Source organism: Zychaea mexicana, assembly GCF_025766255.1.
Source record: "Zychaea mexicana strain RSA 1403 chromosome Unknown BDB00scaffold_114, whole genome shotgun sequence".
In the NCBI taxonomy this organism is placed as follows: domain Eukaryota; kingdom Fungi; phylum Mucoromycota; class Mucoromycetes; order Mucorales; family Lichtheimiaceae; genus Zychaea; species Zychaea mexicana.
In genome coordinates, this window is record NW_026516777.1 from 17,649 (window position 1) to 35,392 (window position 17,744).

The following is a 17,744-nucleotide window of genomic DNA, read 5'->3' on the forward strand; positions in this document are numbered from 1 at the left end:
GCTACTTAGCTTCTTCTCCTCACCTCTCATATTTAATATGCACGTGACTTGAAATAAAAACCGACGCAATAATTTGTTGCGCGCCTAAAAAAAAAGAATTTATCTGCTGGGACACAAGTTCTACATTTTCACCGATCACTTAGCATTACGTTACATTTTGAACATGAAGGGGAAAGCGTCGAGCCGGGCTTTGCAGTGTCAAATTACGCTACAGGAGTACGACTTCGATATCTTCTATAGAAGTGGCAGGCAAAATGCGAACGCAGATGCGTTGACGAGGATGCAAAGGCAATGATAATACGTGCGGGAGGACACGGATGTAGACATCGATGAGGATGACCCACATCTGGTTTTCATGACCATAAAGCTACCACTAAGCGCTGAAAACAAGAGCAACAGTAAGAAAGATTAGGAGGTGCTACCACTGAAGAATATATCGCTCTGGGGCTATACTTGACTAGCATGGAATATCCAGCCGAGTATGATGAATGCCAATGACGGCAACTACGGCAAAAAGCGCTCAAGTACCAAGTTATCGATGGCGAGATATTTACACGAGAGAAGTCAGATAACAGGCCAAAGAAACTGGTGGAAGAAAAAGCTGTTTTATCGGTATTAAGGGAATGTCATGACCACTGGTTGGCTGGGCACCAAGGATTCAAAAGGACAGTGGTTAAGGTGCAGACCCGATACTATTGGCCAAACTACTTTGAGACAATCTGTCGCTATCTCTTGTCCGGTCAAGTGTGCCAACAGTTTGGCCCCCAAAATCCACCAGTATCATTGCAACCGTATCAAGCACCCGAACGAGGATCGTTTAGCGAGACCAAGATTGATTTTTTCGCGATGCCATTATTGCGGTGGATATGTTTAGTGGTTGACCGGAGGCTATGGCTAGCCCAAACCAGTTATCCGAGACCGTAGCTCTATTCCTATATCAATGGACTTGTAGATTCGGCGTACCATCGAGGGCGTTTGTCGATGGAGGACCTCACTTTGCATCCGGGATCATTATCACCTCATTTCGACCCAATTATGGTATCAAGCTCGAGCTCGGACCCCCTCATCACTCTCACCGACAAGGCAAGGTAGAGCGAATGATCCGCAATGTGAAGAGCGTACTAGCAAGACTTTGCCAACATCATTAAGAACACTGGAATACGTGGTTACCAGCTGCCCTCTTTGTGATACGCACGACTCCCAGTCAACCGATGGGAGCCTCCCGTTTCTACCTGGTCATTGCCGCCACCCCCGTACATATGACTCATGGGATGCACATTATTCAACCGAGTCAGATGTTGAACAAGAAAAGGAAGCAGCCATAAAGCACTCATGGATATTATGAATCATCAACAATACACTATTCCAAGGTTTATGGCACGACACGAGCAATATCGGGTGAAGATGAAGGAGAAATATGATAAACAGGCGGTATTACGACGATATTAATTAGGGATCAAGTCATAATCAAGAACTTCGCAAACACCTCAATTGGGTGCGATTGGCGCCACACTGGTTGGGGCCATTTCATGCTCATGAAGTATTGGGAAAAAATATATATCGCTTACGAGACGGCCATTCGACTATGACACACCAAGTTCATGCAGATCAACTCAAATTGTATACACATCGCCCTAAACCACATCCCAGTTATCAAGCGCTACAACGACCAAAACTACAAGAAAATGATAATACAGTCAAGATGGTGACTTCGCGGGCCGTGGGTGTCCCCATCTGGAGGGTGTTGGGGGGCGTCAGAAATCGGTTACCAGAACATAAGCCACCACGGCAGCCTACACGAATGAGTATCCCTGGAGCCAGCACAGAAACTAGTAAAACCATACCATACCATAGTACTTCCCTTCTCTAACTGAATTTGTCCTATCATAGTATCACCCGTATATGTATAAGTTTGAATTGATAAATAAAGAAGAGCGTTTCTTCCCGCAATTGCAACGAAGGGGCCCTGCTTGTGGATGTCGCTCGTAGTATAGTCTTGCCCTCTGCTGTATTATATAATTTGTATTCACTCAAGTATCATTTGTTAGAAAAAGGTTCTAGCACAACTTCCCCCGTTATTACTCGTTTGTGAGTTTCTGTATCGGCTATCTAGCGACCCAAGGATTGGATTTTAGTATAGCTCGAATATGCTCTATCTCATTTAAAGGTAGTTTGCTGTTGCTGTCTTGTTCTATCCCCTATTCTTGGCTCACATGGCAGGGTCCTCATTAGATCCTATTGCTGTTTATTTGCCGACCTCGACATTACATAATGAGGTTTCAATTAAGAAAACCCGCTTAGGAAAACTCGTACGCGTAAGAAAAATAACTCGTACCGGTAGCACTTCTCTATTTTAAAATACATATTTGGCCATCATGTAATTAAGCCATCAACCCATCAAGCCAGGACTTAGCGATATAATATCACTCACCGTATCCCAAAATGGGTGAAGGGAGTGTTTGAAGCTATATGACAATGATGTCTACGTAGTAAACGTGCCCACAATTTCACAAAGCGTCGATATTCAACGTCGAGACTCGTGGGACAACTGGACGATGGTGTCCTCCAGAAGTATTTGTACCGTTCAACAAGCACCATCCGTTTATGCATATCCTCACAGTATCATCCTGACCAGATCGACCCACTCTACCACTAAGCGACGTAGCTACAAATCATCCAGCTACAACCTCTACAAATACCTCCAAACAGACGCGTTCGCAGGTTATTGAAGATTTTTTAAAAGAACGATCTAGATCAGTAAAGTCAATTGAATCCGTGGGGCCTAAATTTTGCTTTTGATCTACTGACGCAAGTCAGAAGCACGTGGTTTATAGGATCAACAACAGAAATGATTTGTGAAGAGCATTTTACCTGAGAAGCTTAATTTGACTTACACAATCTGCCACGATAGAAGTGAAACAACTAAGCACAGTAATTCTCAGCTCCAATATTTACAGCGGACGTTCATACGGCATTATGTAATCTCCCTACTTAAAATTGCAGAGCTTATACAAAAGGTTTTGCAGCTTTATATATAACTGACAAGACCATTGGATATTTGTCGTTGATGCCAAGCCATTCACACCCTGCCGAGCCTTGACAATTTAATGCCTCATTAATTGTCGCTTAGCTGCACAAAGAGAATATATGATAAATCAACTGCTCTCCCAATTCTCTTCCCTATACCGTAAAATTGTGACGTAGCTTGTAGCAAGACTCGACGCTGATACAGTGCGGGTAACAAAAAGAAAGAACGGCGCAGCTGTCTCGACGCAAAGCAGGATCATGAATGATTCCGCGAAACGCTTGTATTTTACGAAAGAGAAAGTGTGAAAGAAAAATAACTTATATATACAACCGACAAATTATATGAAGGAGGAGATGGAAAAAAGATTTGCACAGAAAACGATGGAATAAATAAATGGATGAGAAAGAAAATAAAGCAAAGAGTAGAGAACAACGAAAAGTAAGGGTATGACAAAAGATAAAGAGGTCAGATAAGGCGCTTGAGTAGATTATGGCATCAGTCCAATATAGGTCGTTGCTGCTGCTGCTGTTGTTGATCTTCTTCATTGCCGTTGCTGATGTTCGGTGAGGAATAAGGCGGGGGCTCAGTACCGCCTGGATGAGGTGAAGTGGCTGTCTGGCCATCAATGGTGATCAAGACAGGGGGGTGTGCGCTCTCATCTGGCGGTTGCTGTCGATTATTTTGTAATAGCATTTGTTGCTGTGATGTACCGCCAGCGCTACTACTACTACTACTACTACTACTGCCACTACTGCTGCTTCCTTCAATATCATTAGTATTAATATTGCTATAAGTGTTGTTGTTGTTGTTTCTGCTGCTGTTTTGAAAGCTCCCAGAAGCGAGTAGTATTGTGTCATTTTCGGATCCGTATGCAGGTGGTGGTGCGCGTGTACCCTGAGACGGCGCCAATCCCCATTTTTTCACGTTTGCCTCGACAAACACGAATCCCATTTGTCCCAAGTTGACGTGCACCTGACAAGGACCGTTTGCTCCCACCGTTGGGAACAAGTTCCATCGTAATCCCGTATATGCGTCTTCGAGTTTACGTCCGTTTCGTGTGAAAAATACAGTGCCTGTACGATGCCGGTATCCAACTCCAATCACATCGCCGTGGGTGAATGTTAATCCGTATGGTTTGCCGTTGAATGGGGAGCTAAAGTATTTGCAGCCATTGTTGGAGAAATAGCCAATCGAGTATCGATTCCACCCTGTTACATTATTTTTCAAGTTAGTATCATCCGTATGAACCTTGACTAATCTCTTCTGCGCCACATCACACCACTTCCTTCTCTTGCTGTCATCGCAAAACTTTGATTGATTACCTGGCAACCGCCAACTCGGATACGGTTTGGTTGCCACACCAACGGAAACAGTCGTTGTTTCGGGGAGATCAAACATTTTTGCCTAGAGATGGTAAAGAGAAAGCTCTTCAGTACACACTAATCGAATTCTTAATGATCGCCCGCAGTGCATTCCCCTACAGCTATACAGCTATGAATTTGTATACTACCTCCCAGTAATACACTTCCTGGTTCCGAGGCAAAGGAAGGTTGGTCTGCACGCACGACTCGCCGTAATTGAACTGGATTTCGGTACGGCCGGCGACAAAGCAGTTAGCATCCGGCTCCCATTCAAATTCAAAGGCCGAGACGCCTTTTTCTTGGATAGATACAAACTGGGGCGGTGTGATATCGGTGGGAATGCTATCGGGAGGATGACGCTCCTGGAAGACTAAAGAACCCCAGTTTACGATTTTGTTTTAGTTGAAAAGCAGAAGATTTCGTAATAATGCCATATAGCATCACGCATTTGGAAAAAAAAGTCCTTTCAACAGCGAACGTAAAGCCTACTCTACCTTTTGCCCGTTCATAGCTTAGTCTGGCGTCTTCAGGGAGCTGAGCAACTTGTTCTTCAGACTCGATCGGCCATTCATCAAAATCAGAGTCGCCACCACTGACGGATAAGGGCAACTCAATAGGCGAGCGGGTAAAGAATAAAAGAACAATGATTATAACAAAAAAGACAATAATGCCAGTAATGAAAATCCATGCATAAGTGCTAAGCATAACTTTCGATGAATAAGAAAAAAAGATATGTCTGTAACGGGGGAAGAAGGGAGGGCGAAAGCGATAATTGGGAAGCAAGCGGAAGATAGAGTCGAAAAAGAAGTGAGGAAAAGGCAGCAAACCGGTGTTTTGAAAACGGCCGAAGTGGAAAAAAGGTGGGGAAGGGGGTTTGTTGTTGTTGTTGTTGTTGTTGTTGTTGTTGGTGGTGGTGGTGCTTCTGCTGGTGTAGCTGGTAGCTTGGTAATTGTTGCTTGGCGCTAGCACTGGCAATGGAAAAGTTGGGGGTGGGATGGTGGTGATGGGGGAACGGCGGAAATCATGACCAATCATAAGAGTTAGCTATTTAATCATGCAAACGGTGGAACATATTTTTTTGGGTGAATGAGCGCCTTCTCCTCTGCAATCAAAACAATGATAGCACTTCTTCTCCGTTACGAATGTGCGTTCTACTCTAGATGCAAATATTCTTGCGGTGCGCAGTAAGTCGAGTTTTGAAGGGCAATTCCTTTCCGCACTCGTCTACAGTATCATTGCATATGGGTTTTGATGCATAAAACATATTAGATAGGTAATAGGCTATGACACCCATGTACCTACCACACGCATATAAAGCCCTTCGAAAGAGGTTGCTAGTAGCGGTAGCAGTAGTGCTGTACACCATCCTTACTATCATACTATCTTTCATTCACCTATACCCATACATCTTTGATATTTTTGCTGAAAACAAGGCCTCAATCACCGTAGCACGCTGAGTATATAGCCGTCTCATTGTTTCATACTCGTTCTTGACAATGACGCTATATAACGGTTTGAGTCAAACGTCCATAGTTTGTACGGATGAGAGTGTCTAACTACTCTGTCAGGTGATGATAACGGCGATACTCTAATCTAGTCGAAACTACTTTAAAAGCAACAATTGCATGAATGGAAGAAGAACCACGCAGTGAACAAGCAGCGCGTCAATCATGACAGTAAACACCAGAATGGCACGAAACATAATGACACGTAGAGATATATAGTGATGTTTAATATGTCGCGACGCGAAGTGATCGATTGGTTCTCTTCTTTTGTGTTTGCTCAGAGCCTGTACAGGTCGACAAAACCGATAACTATTTGCTTAGAAGGGGTAACTAAATAATGTCACTAAACGCCACGTGTACATTACATATAAGCACATCCCTAAAATCATTTTGTAAGAGCGACCGTATTTCATTTCAGTCCGGCTTTATTTTACACTTACAACCATGGCAGAAACAAAAGAACTAGGTACAACGCCTCACTTACTGTCAATGTAATTCATCGAAAAAATTGCTGATAAAGTTGAGTACATTCTCGTTTACTGCCCATCAATTACAGACAACAGCAGTATCACGTCCAGCGTTGAAGAAGATCAGGAGTCAGTTGAAATCAGCAACAAGTATGATGGCACTCAGATCAAGAATGCAGTAGATGACCAAGTTCGCAAAGTAAGATCTACGAGATGTAGGAGCTGGGTGGAGCAGAAATATTCCTTAACATAATAGCTGAAAGGGAAAACTATGGATGTACGCGTCTCTATTAGCACTTTGGTAGTGACAAGAGCGGCTATGTGGAAGGACACGTGCATACGGACATCAAGCTCTTGCTAGGGTATTCGTCGTGTATACTTGCAGGAGCGGCGTTCCTGTTTGAATATTATACCAGCTTTCAAGAAGCAAAACCTGTTTTGTTGTGCTCGGTTATTGTGTTTTGGCTGTTACAGGGCGTTTCATGGGCATACAGCATCTTTGTTGAACAAAACGAGATTTTCGTGGGATACAAAAATGATCCAAAGACGCGTGATGTAAAGAACGCCATGGTGATTGGAGCATGTGATTTATGGAGTGGCAGCGTGGTTAAGAGGAAAGACAGACCGATTTGTGAAGGCTAATACCATGTGTGGTTTTATAGCGTCAAGGCATCTTGACCATCTCAAGCGAGATGTCACGCTATTCGCCCATGTATACCATCCACATGCAATACCAGGACCAGATATTGCACAAGACAACCAAGATCAAGCTGGAGAAGAATGTGTCGTCTTGGTTTACGGAGGACGGTGTGTTGGCAGCAGAACTTGTTGATAAGGACTTGGAGAAACAGGCAGCATCCTTGTTGCGTCAGGTCCATCAGGATTGAAAGAAAAATTAATAAAAGAGAGTGTAACAGAAATTGCCCACCAAAAATAAAATTTAGGCGTGTGCACTTTGGCACTTTGATATGTCACTGTACACTTTTTTTGGATGCCTGCTAGTTGCATACGGTCCTATTCTCTCCATATTTTTCCTATATATTGGTCAGAATGCACAGTATGTCTTGTTGATGGTATCAAGGTAACCAATTCTTTTCACCGTCATTCATGTCTTCATTCTCGCGTGTGTTCTGACAGAACATAATAATACTTCTACTATTTCACGTACAGTGCCTTTTTTTGCTTAATCGCATTACTCATTTCAAGCGTCATCTGGTACTTTGCCAAAGCAGCGCAATTAATACATTCAGCAAGCATCGCATATAGCATTGCTGTTCAAGAAATATTTCGATGGCTCTTCTTTTTGCTGCTAAGGTTTCTATCTTTATTCCTAACAAGAACACGCTTGGGAGGGAAAGAGAGCAAGTGAGAAGAAACAACAGCTAACTTCTCGTGATACATCAGACGTTCAGAAGCAGGACTTAACGTGGTATCGGCAAACCCTCACTCGCCATTGAATCAATCGATATTCTCATTCGTCACCGGATTCGGCTATGCTCTCACAACAGCCTTGGTCAGCTATATATCGCTGCTCGTCGAATCGATTGGTCCTGGTGTCATGATGTGTCCTTCATGTCCGCAAGCGACCACATTCTTTATATCCGCAGCGACGACATCCATATTCTCATTGTTGCATATAACTTGGATGATGATTGCTTTTGAAGGATTTTCGAGTGTCCGTAAACCCGCTGGCGCTGCCCGTGTAGCATGGGTAATCGTGTCACATTTCGGTGCTTCTTATGCTGTAAAGTCGTTGTCCAGTCATTTCTTTGTATTAAGCAATAAACTGTATTGTGAACAAGCACTCACACATGTGTATGTATTCCTTGCTCTTCTCTAGACTCTGTTAAACTCATCTGAAACTATTCGATATGGCTGTGTGTATGCCATCATCATTTGCATCGGGATCCTTTCCTTTTCAACAGCCCTGGTGGCATATTCCCTTAAATCCCGGTATCAGCTCGCTCATCCACATTCTTCATAGCGACACGTCTAAAGCACACAGCTACATGCCTTTACGTATATACAGGGAAGGAGCCATTCTGAATTTTTTCTTTTCTTTTTTAAGCAAGTTTTGAATGTACAAAAAAATGATGGATTTCTCCTGTTACCCTGCATCGTGTATTCTGTGTGGGTTGTTGTTGTTATTGCTGTGTCTTTGATTACTCTAATCCAAATCAAGGTCCATGGGGTCAGTGTTATTGGGATCAGCGGAGGATTGCTGTTGGGTATTGCTGTTGTTATTGTTGCTAGTGCTACTGTTGCTGGTGGAAGAAGTGTTATTATTGTTTGATGATGATGTTGCGGCGTTGTTCGTCGTTCGTCCACCTGGCCCCCAGGTGAATGGACCTGGGATGGTTGTATGCCATGCAGCTGAAGGTGGTCGGTCGTTATAAATTCGACGAGCGCCTTCGAAAAGCAACGAGGACAAAGTTGGTGTGGTATCAGGGACTTGGCCGCTGTTGCTGTTGCTACCCTGTGTCGACGACGAGGATGGTGGAGGAGCTTGTTGTTGTGTTGTATTACTGCTAGACTGTCCGGGCTGTCCCGATGGTTGTTCAGGTTGTGATGATGAAGATGGGTTGTTACTGCCATCGTTACCTGCGCTAGATGGATCGTCTTTACCACCTATCACTGAATGTCGACTAACGATAACAGAAATAAATTTTCATATGAGATACCATTTCAGACGCTATCCAATCACAATCACTTTTCTTCTTTCATCTTCCACTAATAGTTAATACCACAATTCACATACCAGACAGGACATGTTCCATTGACTTTAAGCCATGGTTTGATACAATCTTCATGAAACACATGCGCGCACGGAAGCTCAACTACTTGCTCTGCTCCTTCAAACTCATCCTTACATACGGCACAATCGGTTTGTCTTGCTATTAAAAAATCCAAACCGCGTTCAGTGGCCTCATATATACTTGTTTTTCCAGATTGTTCCGAAATTTCTAGTTACCGATCTCTTCATCCGTTAAACTTCGCTTTGGCAAAGAATCGATGACAGTTTCCGGTGCAGGTGGAGGCGCATTTCTCCTAAGGTAAGACAATAACATTTTAACCCCATGACTCTTTCTCTCCCTCTTGCTTTCTCTGGTTCGCCACGCGTTGCACCGCCATTAAAACGATAATCACAGCACCCGAAAACCTTACCCACTTGTTTGCTCCATCAGCTGACTAATAATGTTGTCTAAAGCGGTTTGCGAAAACACATAGTCATCCGGATTGCCGACGAGACCTGCATCAATGGGAGTACCGGCCAAGGTAGAAAGCAACTGAAGAAGGCTAATTGTGAACCGGTTTACCGTTAGAGTAACCCTTCAACGACTCCATGTCCCTGATATCGTCTTAGTCCCTTCACGAAGTATATACCTTGTAAAGTTGTTAGGTGGTCTGTTCTCGTCACCTCGAGCTTCTTGACCCTCTAATATATTCCATTGCAATGCTTAGCGACATATACATACCCACCGTCTTTCCTCGATAATCATTATCATTATCATATACCTCCACCTTCTCCTCCGTCATTCCGTTGGGGATTCATATTCAATGGACGAAACTGCCCGTCTAACATGTTACTGTAAAACACAACCGGTGGTGGTCGTCGTGTTTGTTGCTGTGATTGTGCTCCACTTCCTATACCTTCTTCGTCCTGCTGTTCACCAGCAGAAATATCACCCGCGCCATCAGGACCTTGTTGTTGTTGCTGATGCTGATGCTGTAATCCTTCGGCAGCAGAGCCCAACATGGACGTTAGCAGATTCTGTAGCATGGCTGCCAGTGGTTGTTGGTTAAGATTTCCCGGTTCGTCACCGGCGCCGGCACTACCACCTTCTCCACCTCCTTCGCTGCGTGCCCCCATGGGCGTAAAAAAGTGAAAAATGTCATCGTCATCGCCTGTTTCGTAACGAAAGAAGGCTGTACCAGTGGCAGGATCAATACCTCCTCCTCCCGTTCGCTCGGCGTTACCACTAAAGTTGTCGTCTGTAGCAGTAGCAGCAGGAGCGCCAGCCAAGAAAGTCCGTGGATCGTTTTCCGAGTCAATCTAATTATTAACAAGTACGTTCAGTCCCAGTTCAAAACAAATTAGACGTTTCTCTCATGTTCTTTTTTGGGCGTTATTACCTCTTCGATAAATTGTTCATTGCAACGTTGACATGTAGGGTCTGGAGCCATGTAAATTGGTACTTCAGCACTACATGAATAGCACCAATAGCGTGGTGTTGCGGTTGTCTGTTGCGATTCTTGTCGGGATGACGGACTCGTAGACATGGTGTATGTGTGTTACAATTTCGTTATAGAAGAAAAAGAGAAAAAAAAAAGGCCTGTATCCGAATAATTTTTGTGGGGTGTTTGATAAAGTCGAACGAGTAGTGTCTGCTGGAAGTTGGAAGCAAGCGAAAGGAAAAGAAAAGCGAAACCGTCAACGATGTGTGACTCTTGACAAACGACACGCGCGCTGTTCGGAAAAGGAAATGAAAGAGTAAATGTTACTGTCGACTGATCGCCTATCCACTCCAGAAGAATGACCAGGTGCTCTTTGAGTCTCTCTCACCCTCACATGTGTCTTATTTGCTGTCGATGTTTCCTTTTCAGGCTTAAAAACGACCTTGTTCTAGTAAATCGAGCATGATCCACGCATAAATTTGGCTATTAGTAAAGCTCACATTTTGTGATACCGAGTAGTGGCGACAATAGGTTTCTTCCATCTTCCGGTGGTAGTTTTCGTTGGTTCTTTTCCCCATTGTTCTATTAATGAAGAATCCTCTTATCAGTGAAAATTGAACTATATGTGACGTGATAAGGGCTATTACATCACACTTGTATATATATGTCGCGACTGCTAACCCATCGCATATGTCGAGTAAACAAACCCTGATACTTACGAATTGCTCGATATGTCTTTAAAAACTCTTCGTAATCGTTGTATGATTGATGATCTGTCGTTGTTTGCATGTACTGCGCGTGTGGTGGCACTCAAATAACTTTGAGGACATACGTGCGATGAAGGACAAAATCACAGCATAATGATTCACAAACAATGACTTTTGAGATTTTGATATCCGTTTTTGTATCCGCAGGGAGAGAGAGGGCTTCGGCTGCGCTGGAAATGTTTCTAATGGCTTCAATACAATGTTCATGGCAGGTATGAACGCATGTATTGTGCAGAGTACATACAGTGTACCCCCAACAACAATTTCAGTAGCTCTTTTCTCATCGTATATGTGTAATGTGTAGGAAAAAAACTCTGTGTTGATGCAGCGAATGCTTTTATTAATATCCTCAAAATAGGATACTAGCCTTGCATTTTGCCGACACCCTTCCCTATACTCCCCATTCCCCCCTTCACAAGGCTGAGGGCTGTACACACTCAAAATAGTCAAGCAGATATTGGTTATCATAGGTGGTGGTGATAATAATGATGTGTTACTTATAACTTACCACAATACCAGCAGCGTATGTTCCCTTTTATGCTACATTATTACGTCGGCCTGCAGTTGCCTATTATGCTTTAATGCGACGGAGAAGATAATCAAGTAGAGTACTATATCAGTAGCTCGTAGATATGCAGTGCATTTGACCTATTGACTTAGGCTGTCAGTGGTGTGTGCTATCGTTTTAGAAAAGCAAGCTATGACTTTCCCGCCAAACGCACGGCAATAAATTGTAAGAAGAGAATGACTTTCTAGTGGTGCGGCAACAAATTAGTGCAAGTGGTACACATAATCATGCATCATATGCATAAGCGGACGGACCTTCCTTGTTTGTCGTTATTTGATCCTGTCTTCAAACCTTTGAACACCTTTCATCCACCCCTGAGAAAGTAAGCAAGAGAGAGAGAGAGAGAAAGCGGGTCCAAGTACTTTTGCTAACTCCTTCTTTTCTTTATTACATTTTCTTCTCTCTCTTGTCAGCCTTTATTCTTTCTGCTGTATCTTGTCTTATCCACGCCTTCTTTTTCTCTTTTGTTTTTACGCGAAGCTGACACCCATAGTCACGGCACGACAATAAATTTCAAAGATGTCTCTCTCTACAGAAACTGTTCTTTCTGGAATCCATTGGACACGTACCATTGTGCTTGTATTAGCCATTCTTATCGTCGCAACCTCCCTCAGCATCTACAGCACACATACCATCCCCATCTTTTCCTTGTTTTCACGCCATGATCAAACCATACAATCACCGTCAACATCGCAACAGCAACTCTATCACACGAACGGGTTGATGTCAAGCAGCGTTGCTGCCACGCGTGAAACAACTGTACTCTTGGAAATGATTCAAGACCGGCGACTGATATCAACATTGGTGGCTGCACAGGCATCCGTGTTTTGCCCGCTTTTTCTGCTCTTGACAAGTAACAGCAATAACAGCAAACAGCAACAAACCAACAACAACAACAACAATAATGACGTGGGCCACCATCGGCGAGCTTTCGCTTTGGATCTTATCTGCTGCCATGTCATCATGCCCTTTGGTTTGGCATTGAGCTGGATTTTTTGTATCTTGTTTGACCGCAAAACCGTGTCCGCCTTAAACCAACAACAACCGGCCAGCAATAGTGCGATTGTGTCTTGGGGTAACTTATTCCGGGACATATGTCTGCTCGACCGTTCCACACCCTTTGCAAGCGAATGGGTCTGCTTTGGCATTAATGCGATACACGGTTTAAAGTATTTGATCGTCTTGGTCCTGTTTCTCGAGATCGAACTGGTCATCGCAGCATCACTGTTGACGCGTTATCAGCGACGGCCGATCCAGCTGGAAAATAACAAGGCCGACGATGAATGGAATGCTGCTGGCACTGCTCCTGCTGCCTCATTTATGGATGACCAGCAACGGAAGGCCCTTCTGCGTAGCGCTCAAAACCAACATTAGCACAAGTGTAATATGCTTTTCTATCCCCATTTTTATACATCTTTTTAGTTACCTCACCTATCACGTTTCGCTCTTAATAATGCTAAATATTTAATACACGATGGAGGTTATATAGAAGAAGTTATACTACAGCAATACAAACAACCCCGTGCCTGTGCGCACATCGTAATACAAAGTTAGAATTTGATCTGTTTTTATTATTGCCATAATTTAACAGAATCATGCATTTCCCAGACAAAATCCATACATGCAACATTCCCCATACGCTATCTGCATTATATGTTTCTCTCTGTGGAGGAGAAAGCAAGACTTCTCTGTACTTTCCGGAATGTACCAATGCCACCTACTGCACACGCAGAACGACGCTACTGGTGTTGGTGATAATATAATTGCTTTTGCTTTATTCTTTCCATTTCTTTGCATGTCACCCCTTCTTTCCTTATTCCTTCTCTTAAAAAGATATTACTACTGCCTTTTTTAAGCTCTAATATCTAAATTCTTTACAATAACAATCGTAACATGCAGTCTACCACATCACACCGTTGTTATTCGCCATCTGCCACCAACAACACTGTTTTACAACGATCGCCCAGCCCTCTATCACAAAAGCAGCAGCAGCAGCAACACGCGATGGATAACCGTAAAAACAAACAACAGCAACAGCTATCACAGCACCCCTCCTTACGACGACTGCATTCGTGTTATGAAACTGCACTCAAAGTGTTGCATATTCGAGCAAGTCGGCGGGTTGCTCCTCTTGCAGTTGAAAACAGCGACACTCAGGAGCAAAACGATCGCTCAGTTACACCAGATGCTGATCATCACTACAATGCGGCATGTCAACGTAGTAACAGCGACAATACACCAACCATCCTTAGAGAGCCATCATCTACTCCTTGTTCACCAGCTTCGTTTGCTTTGTCTCCAGCTAAGAGCAGTGGCTCTGGTAGCACCGCTCATCACAGATCACCGCCAGAAGCAATGTTTTTGCATGAAGAAAAAGAACGCCGACTGCAAAGCAACAGCAGCAGCAGCAACCATGCCAAGCCATCTATGTCCACATCAATGTCGGCCAACGGTGTACTCAATAAGGTGCTTACACGGACCAAATCAACGTCAAGAAGTCTTGTAACCATGGCATCATCATCGGAGAAATCCTCGCAGAAGAATTACTTTACCAAGTTGCAACAGAAGCATTTCCGTATCTACGTCAAGGCACCTCATTATGTAGCAGGTGGCCAAATATCGGGCTCTGTGGTAGTAAACCTTCCTCAACACAGCTCACTGCTCATGCCCGATCCACTAGACGGAATTGAAAGCTTTACTTTCCGGTTTGTAGGCATCGAAGGTAATCTCTCGCTCTCTCTCTCCGCTCTTGTATCACCCCCAACTCTTTATCTTCTCACCTACTTCTTTACTTTTATTTTGTTACTAGACATTCACGATCAAGCCAACTACAATCCCGCTACTCATACACACCAATTTCTTGAAGTACCCATCTTCCACTATGGCCGAGATATTCTTGCGGCATGCCACAATCATAATGGAGCGCTCAAGATTCCGTTCACAGTCCAACTTCCGGTAGACTTGGGCGCAAGCTATGCAGACAAGAAGGCCTGGGTGCGCTATCTACTGCAAACGTAACATCTTTTAACTATTGTTTCTCTATAAAGTGGAGCTTCTTGACATCAGAATAAGTAAGAGGGACTCATACATGTATATTTTTATCACCACAAACAGTGAAATGACACTTGACTGTCCTACATTGCCTGGGTACACACCGTCGCAACAACCACGTCAAACACAACGTACAATTAAAGCCGACCGGTCAGTTCTTATATATCCAAATGCCATGGCACGTCCATTGTCCGATGCGACGCTATACATGCCTATCCATGAAACGCGCCATATCTGGCAGTCCCCTTCTCTAGCGGCATCGTGTTCCGTTGAGCTGCAGGTGATGTTATCACGCACCATCTGGATTGCAGGCTCACCCATATACACCAGTTTCAAGATCAGCAACATGGCCAGACAGAAGATATCGAGCGTCAATTTGGAACTACTACGACGGCAAAATACGTTTTCTCAGACAGGTTTAACGGGAAGTTTTGGACTTATGCCTGTAACTTCGACGTGTGAGACCGTGGCACGCGTCAATGCGGCAAGCTTTGATTGGTGGCAACCTATCGAACAAGGCGTATCGGATGAAGTTACCTTGGCCATCCAACCTTTAGTAAGCTTTTTCTCGGTTTTATAAAGAAGCACATATTGATGTTATTAAACTTTTCATCTTTAAACTATCGCACAGGCGGGTGATTTGTCTATTCGAAGCCAAAAACTTATTGATGTATCCTATTCTATCCGTGTGTCAATTTCATCTAGTATCAGGTAATAAGGGCTGATGAACAAGAATGACTTCGTGGTGACTAACAAAATGGATCGTTGTGTAGCAATGATGCTGTGCTGGAAATACCAGTCATACTTGTTCATCCTATCTCAATGGATCCTCCTCCAGGCGACTATCCGCCAGGAGACAACTCGTCCGAGACCAAAGATGCGTATCGCAGGCTTTGCGTCGACATTTTCAGAGAAGTTACACCCGTAAGCAACAGCAGCTCCGAAAGTGATGTCCCGTCTTTGGAGCCAGCAACAGCAACAACAGCTACAAAAAGCCCCGCTAGTCGCAAGTCATCCACATCGTCGCTGGCCTCATCCATAAAGACATTCCGAAAAATGCGACGAAATATCAGTCAATGGATATCTCATAATAGCCATCAGAACAATTACAAACGATCAGCGATTGTGACATCTCCTGTCGTTACTACTACCGCTGAACTTGGGAGTGTAAGTTCGCCGAAGCAATTTGGATCCGAGCCCGATAGTATGGGAGACGCAGGACTTGATATTCGACACAAGTTAAATGTGGCAACCGCGCGAGAAGCATGGGAAGGGTATACAGCAGAGCGATGCTCGTTGCCACGAATCACATTGATTTCGCCAACACCAGAACGATGTGCGAGTTTGCCTTCACGTTGGAAAGGTAAATAAATGTAGTTCCATAACACGTAAGCTGCAAAGAGAAGAAATGTGGTACAAGCATAGTATATATACTCACTGTATTTCATGATGATGTTTTTGTCATTAATCATGAGATCAGCACCCTCAGAGAAGTTTGAAATTGGCAGCTCGTTCAACTTGCCTCAGCAACAACAACTACAGCAAAAGGATAAACTGCGGCCCGCATCAACAACAACAACGACGACCACTACTACTCGTCGTACCCATCACCGATACCCTTTGAATGCGCGAAAGGGTATTAAGCGGATGCTGGCGTCTTCTCGGTACATGAAGAGTCTTCAAAGCAAAACATTGTCTGTGGCCGAGGATGGCTGCAAATTTCTTTCGCTGTCCACTATCCAAAACAAGAATGAGCGAAGGCCAGCAATAGCAATTTGAAATATTCGGCTTTTTTTTAATTATTGATAGTAGCATATAAAAGTACAGTATATTTATTCATCCCACTTCTTAATGATGATGAGGTTCCATCAATGCCATTTCAAAAGTTCTTGTACTTATGACTTGATATAAACAGCGTGTTAACCTGGTAGAAACTTGCTGTTTTGGTCTGTGCTGGGGTGCAACGAGATTGAGGAGAGATAAAAGAGGTCAAAGGGTGGAACAAAAGAACACAAAATTATGCAGGTGAAAGCTGTTACTGTCCATTGACTTTTATGTGTTTTCGTTAAACACGGCTCTTAAGCTTGCTACTCTCGTATGTTGTCTTTCCTTCCGTTCTCATAGCATGTACTCCAGTCGATTGTATCCAAGCTTTTTCTAAAGATCTCGGCATCCTGCATATCGGATTTTGGGCAAACAGACTTGCTGAGCTGGTGATATATCCTTTACATTAGTTGAACTAGCGGCTGCGGTTCGAAAATTCGAAATACGCGTTGACCGCTTTATTCTGCAAATTGCTAACGCTGAGAAGGAAACAAGATCAAGGTACCGGGTGGATAATCAACTGCTGCATAAACCATCTTATGTAGATATCTGCGCTATTGACCCACAATCTCTACAGATGAACATTTGCTTTAGTATTAGCAGATTCTCTGTGAGTATGGATACTGTAATGCAACTTTGAGGATCACAGTTGCCGTATCATTCATAAATTCAATGGATGATCTGCCAAATAATAAAGCAAATTGTAGAAACAAATTAGTAGCACAGAAACTCGTGCTGATTAAACGCACGCTGCTTTGGATAATAGCACATATAATTTGTATTGAAGGAACAAAAGGGCAAACAAGTTTGCCTTCAACAGGACGGATTACGTTATGATAGGTCTCCTGCTAAAAAGCAACGACACTGACTTGTATGATACGTGCTCCGGGAACGGTAAAACGTCTACTTCCCTAGTGTAACACCGCAACTGCCACCATCATCATCTGCCATACGTCTGCGTCGACTATTGCATGTTCGACTACGAGTATTTCTACTG

General features: G+C 43.6%; 9 protein-coding genes across 9 annotated transcripts; 6 read left to right on the forward strand and 3 right to left on the reverse strand.

The window, feature by feature from the left end:
* Positions 1-628: 628 nt before the first annotated feature.
* BDB00DRAFT_792035 (uncharacterized protein) lies at positions 629-1,874 on the forward strand (the record flags this gene model as incomplete). The annotated part of the gene is made up of 4 exons (XM_053121087.1): positions 629-777; positions 953-1,088; positions 1,454-1,832; positions 1,855-1,874. 4 exons carry the CDS (start codon positions 629-631, stop codon positions 1,872-1,874), a joined length of 684 nt encoding a protein of 227 aa, XP_052974455.1.
* Positions 1,875-3,065: 1,191 nt separating this feature from the next.
* Positions 3,066-5,292, reverse strand: BDB00DRAFT_849304 (concanavalin A-like lectin/glucanase domain-containing protein). The gene is made up of 4 exons (XM_053125363.1): positions 4,884-5,292; positions 4,539-4,759; positions 4,351-4,432; positions 3,066-4,236 (listed from the first exon to the last, which is right to left on the reverse strand). The coding sequence occupies exons 1-4, from the start codon at positions 5,092-5,094 to the stop codon at positions 3,524-3,526; spliced, it is 1,227 nt and encodes a 408-aa protein (XP_052974456.1). The 5' UTR covers positions 5,095-5,292; the 3' UTR covers positions 3,066-3,523.
* An 885-nt stretch (positions 5,293-6,177) lies between these two features.
* Positions 6,178-7,307, forward strand: BDB00DRAFT_849307 (microsomal signal peptidase 25 kDa subunit-domain-containing protein). Its single transcript, XM_053125364.1, has 5 exons — positions 6,178-6,220; positions 6,292-6,360; positions 6,451-6,560; positions 6,656-6,916; positions 7,024-7,307. Exons 2-5 carry the CDS (start codon positions 6,339-6,341, stop codon positions 7,246-7,248), a joined length of 618 nt encoding a protein of 205 aa, XP_052974457.1. The 5' UTR covers positions 6,178-6,220; positions 6,292-6,338; the 3' UTR covers positions 7,249-7,307.
* Position 7,308: 1 nt separating this feature from the next.
* On the forward strand, positions 7,309-8,402 carry BDB00DRAFT_849313 (gamma-secretase subunit Aph-1). Its single transcript, XM_053125365.1, has 4 exons — positions 7,309-7,442; positions 7,532-7,675; positions 7,766-8,105; positions 8,202-8,402. The coding sequence occupies exons 1-4, from the start codon at positions 7,330-7,332 to the stop codon at positions 8,343-8,345; spliced, it is 741 nt and encodes a 246-aa protein (XP_052974458.1). The 5' UTR covers positions 7,309-7,329; the 3' UTR covers positions 8,346-8,402.
* Positions 8,403-8,528: 126 nt separating this feature from the next.
* Positions 8,529-9,706, reverse strand: BDB00DRAFT_884926 (uncharacterized protein; the record flags this gene model as incomplete). The annotated part of the gene is made up of 5 exons (XM_053128367.1): positions 8,529-8,595; positions 9,120-9,255; positions 9,333-9,409; positions 9,527-9,611; positions 9,679-9,706. 5 exons carry the CDS (start codon positions 9,704-9,706, stop codon positions 8,529-8,531), a joined length of 393 nt encoding a protein of 130 aa, XP_052974459.1.
* BDB00DRAFT_60548 (uncharacterized protein) lies at positions 9,661-10,921 on the reverse strand. The gene is made up of 3 exons (XM_053117999.1): positions 10,496-10,921; positions 9,838-10,415; positions 9,661-9,745 (listed from the first exon to the last, which is right to left on the reverse strand). Exons 1-2 carry the CDS (start codon positions 10,640-10,642, stop codon positions 9,870-9,872), a joined length of 693 nt encoding a protein of 230 aa, XP_052974460.1. The 5' UTR covers positions 10,643-10,921; the 3' UTR covers positions 9,661-9,745; positions 9,838-9,869.
* A 1,252-nt stretch (positions 10,922-12,173) lies between these two features.
* On the forward strand, positions 12,174-13,383 carry BDB00DRAFT_849320 (uncharacterized protein). Its single transcript, XM_053125366.1, has one exon. The coding sequence runs from the start codon at positions 12,392-12,394 to the stop codon at positions 13,244-13,246; it is 855 nt and encodes a 284-aa protein (XP_052974461.1). The 5' UTR covers positions 12,174-12,391; the 3' UTR covers positions 13,247-13,383.
* Positions 13,384-13,765: 382 nt separating this feature from the next.
* On the forward strand, positions 13,766-14,890 carry BDB00DRAFT_792040 (uncharacterized protein; the record flags this gene model as incomplete). The annotated part of the gene is made up of 2 exons (XM_053121088.1): positions 13,766-14,594; positions 14,682-14,890. 2 exons carry the CDS (start codon positions 13,766-13,768, stop codon positions 14,888-14,890), a joined length of 1,038 nt encoding a protein of 345 aa, XP_052974462.1.
* Positions 14,891-14,955: 65 nt separating this feature from the next.
* On the forward strand, positions 14,956-16,080 carry BDB00DRAFT_888871 (uncharacterized protein; the record flags this gene model as incomplete). Its single annotated transcript, XM_053128455.1, has 4 exons — positions 14,956-15,479; positions 15,555-15,634; positions 15,697-15,847; positions 16,018-16,080. Exons 1-4 carry the CDS (start codon positions 14,961-14,963, stop codon positions 16,078-16,080), a joined length of 813 nt encoding a protein of 270 aa, XP_052974463.1. The 5' UTR covers positions 14,956-14,960.
* Between the last annotated feature and the right edge of the window lie 1,664 nt (positions 16,081-17,744).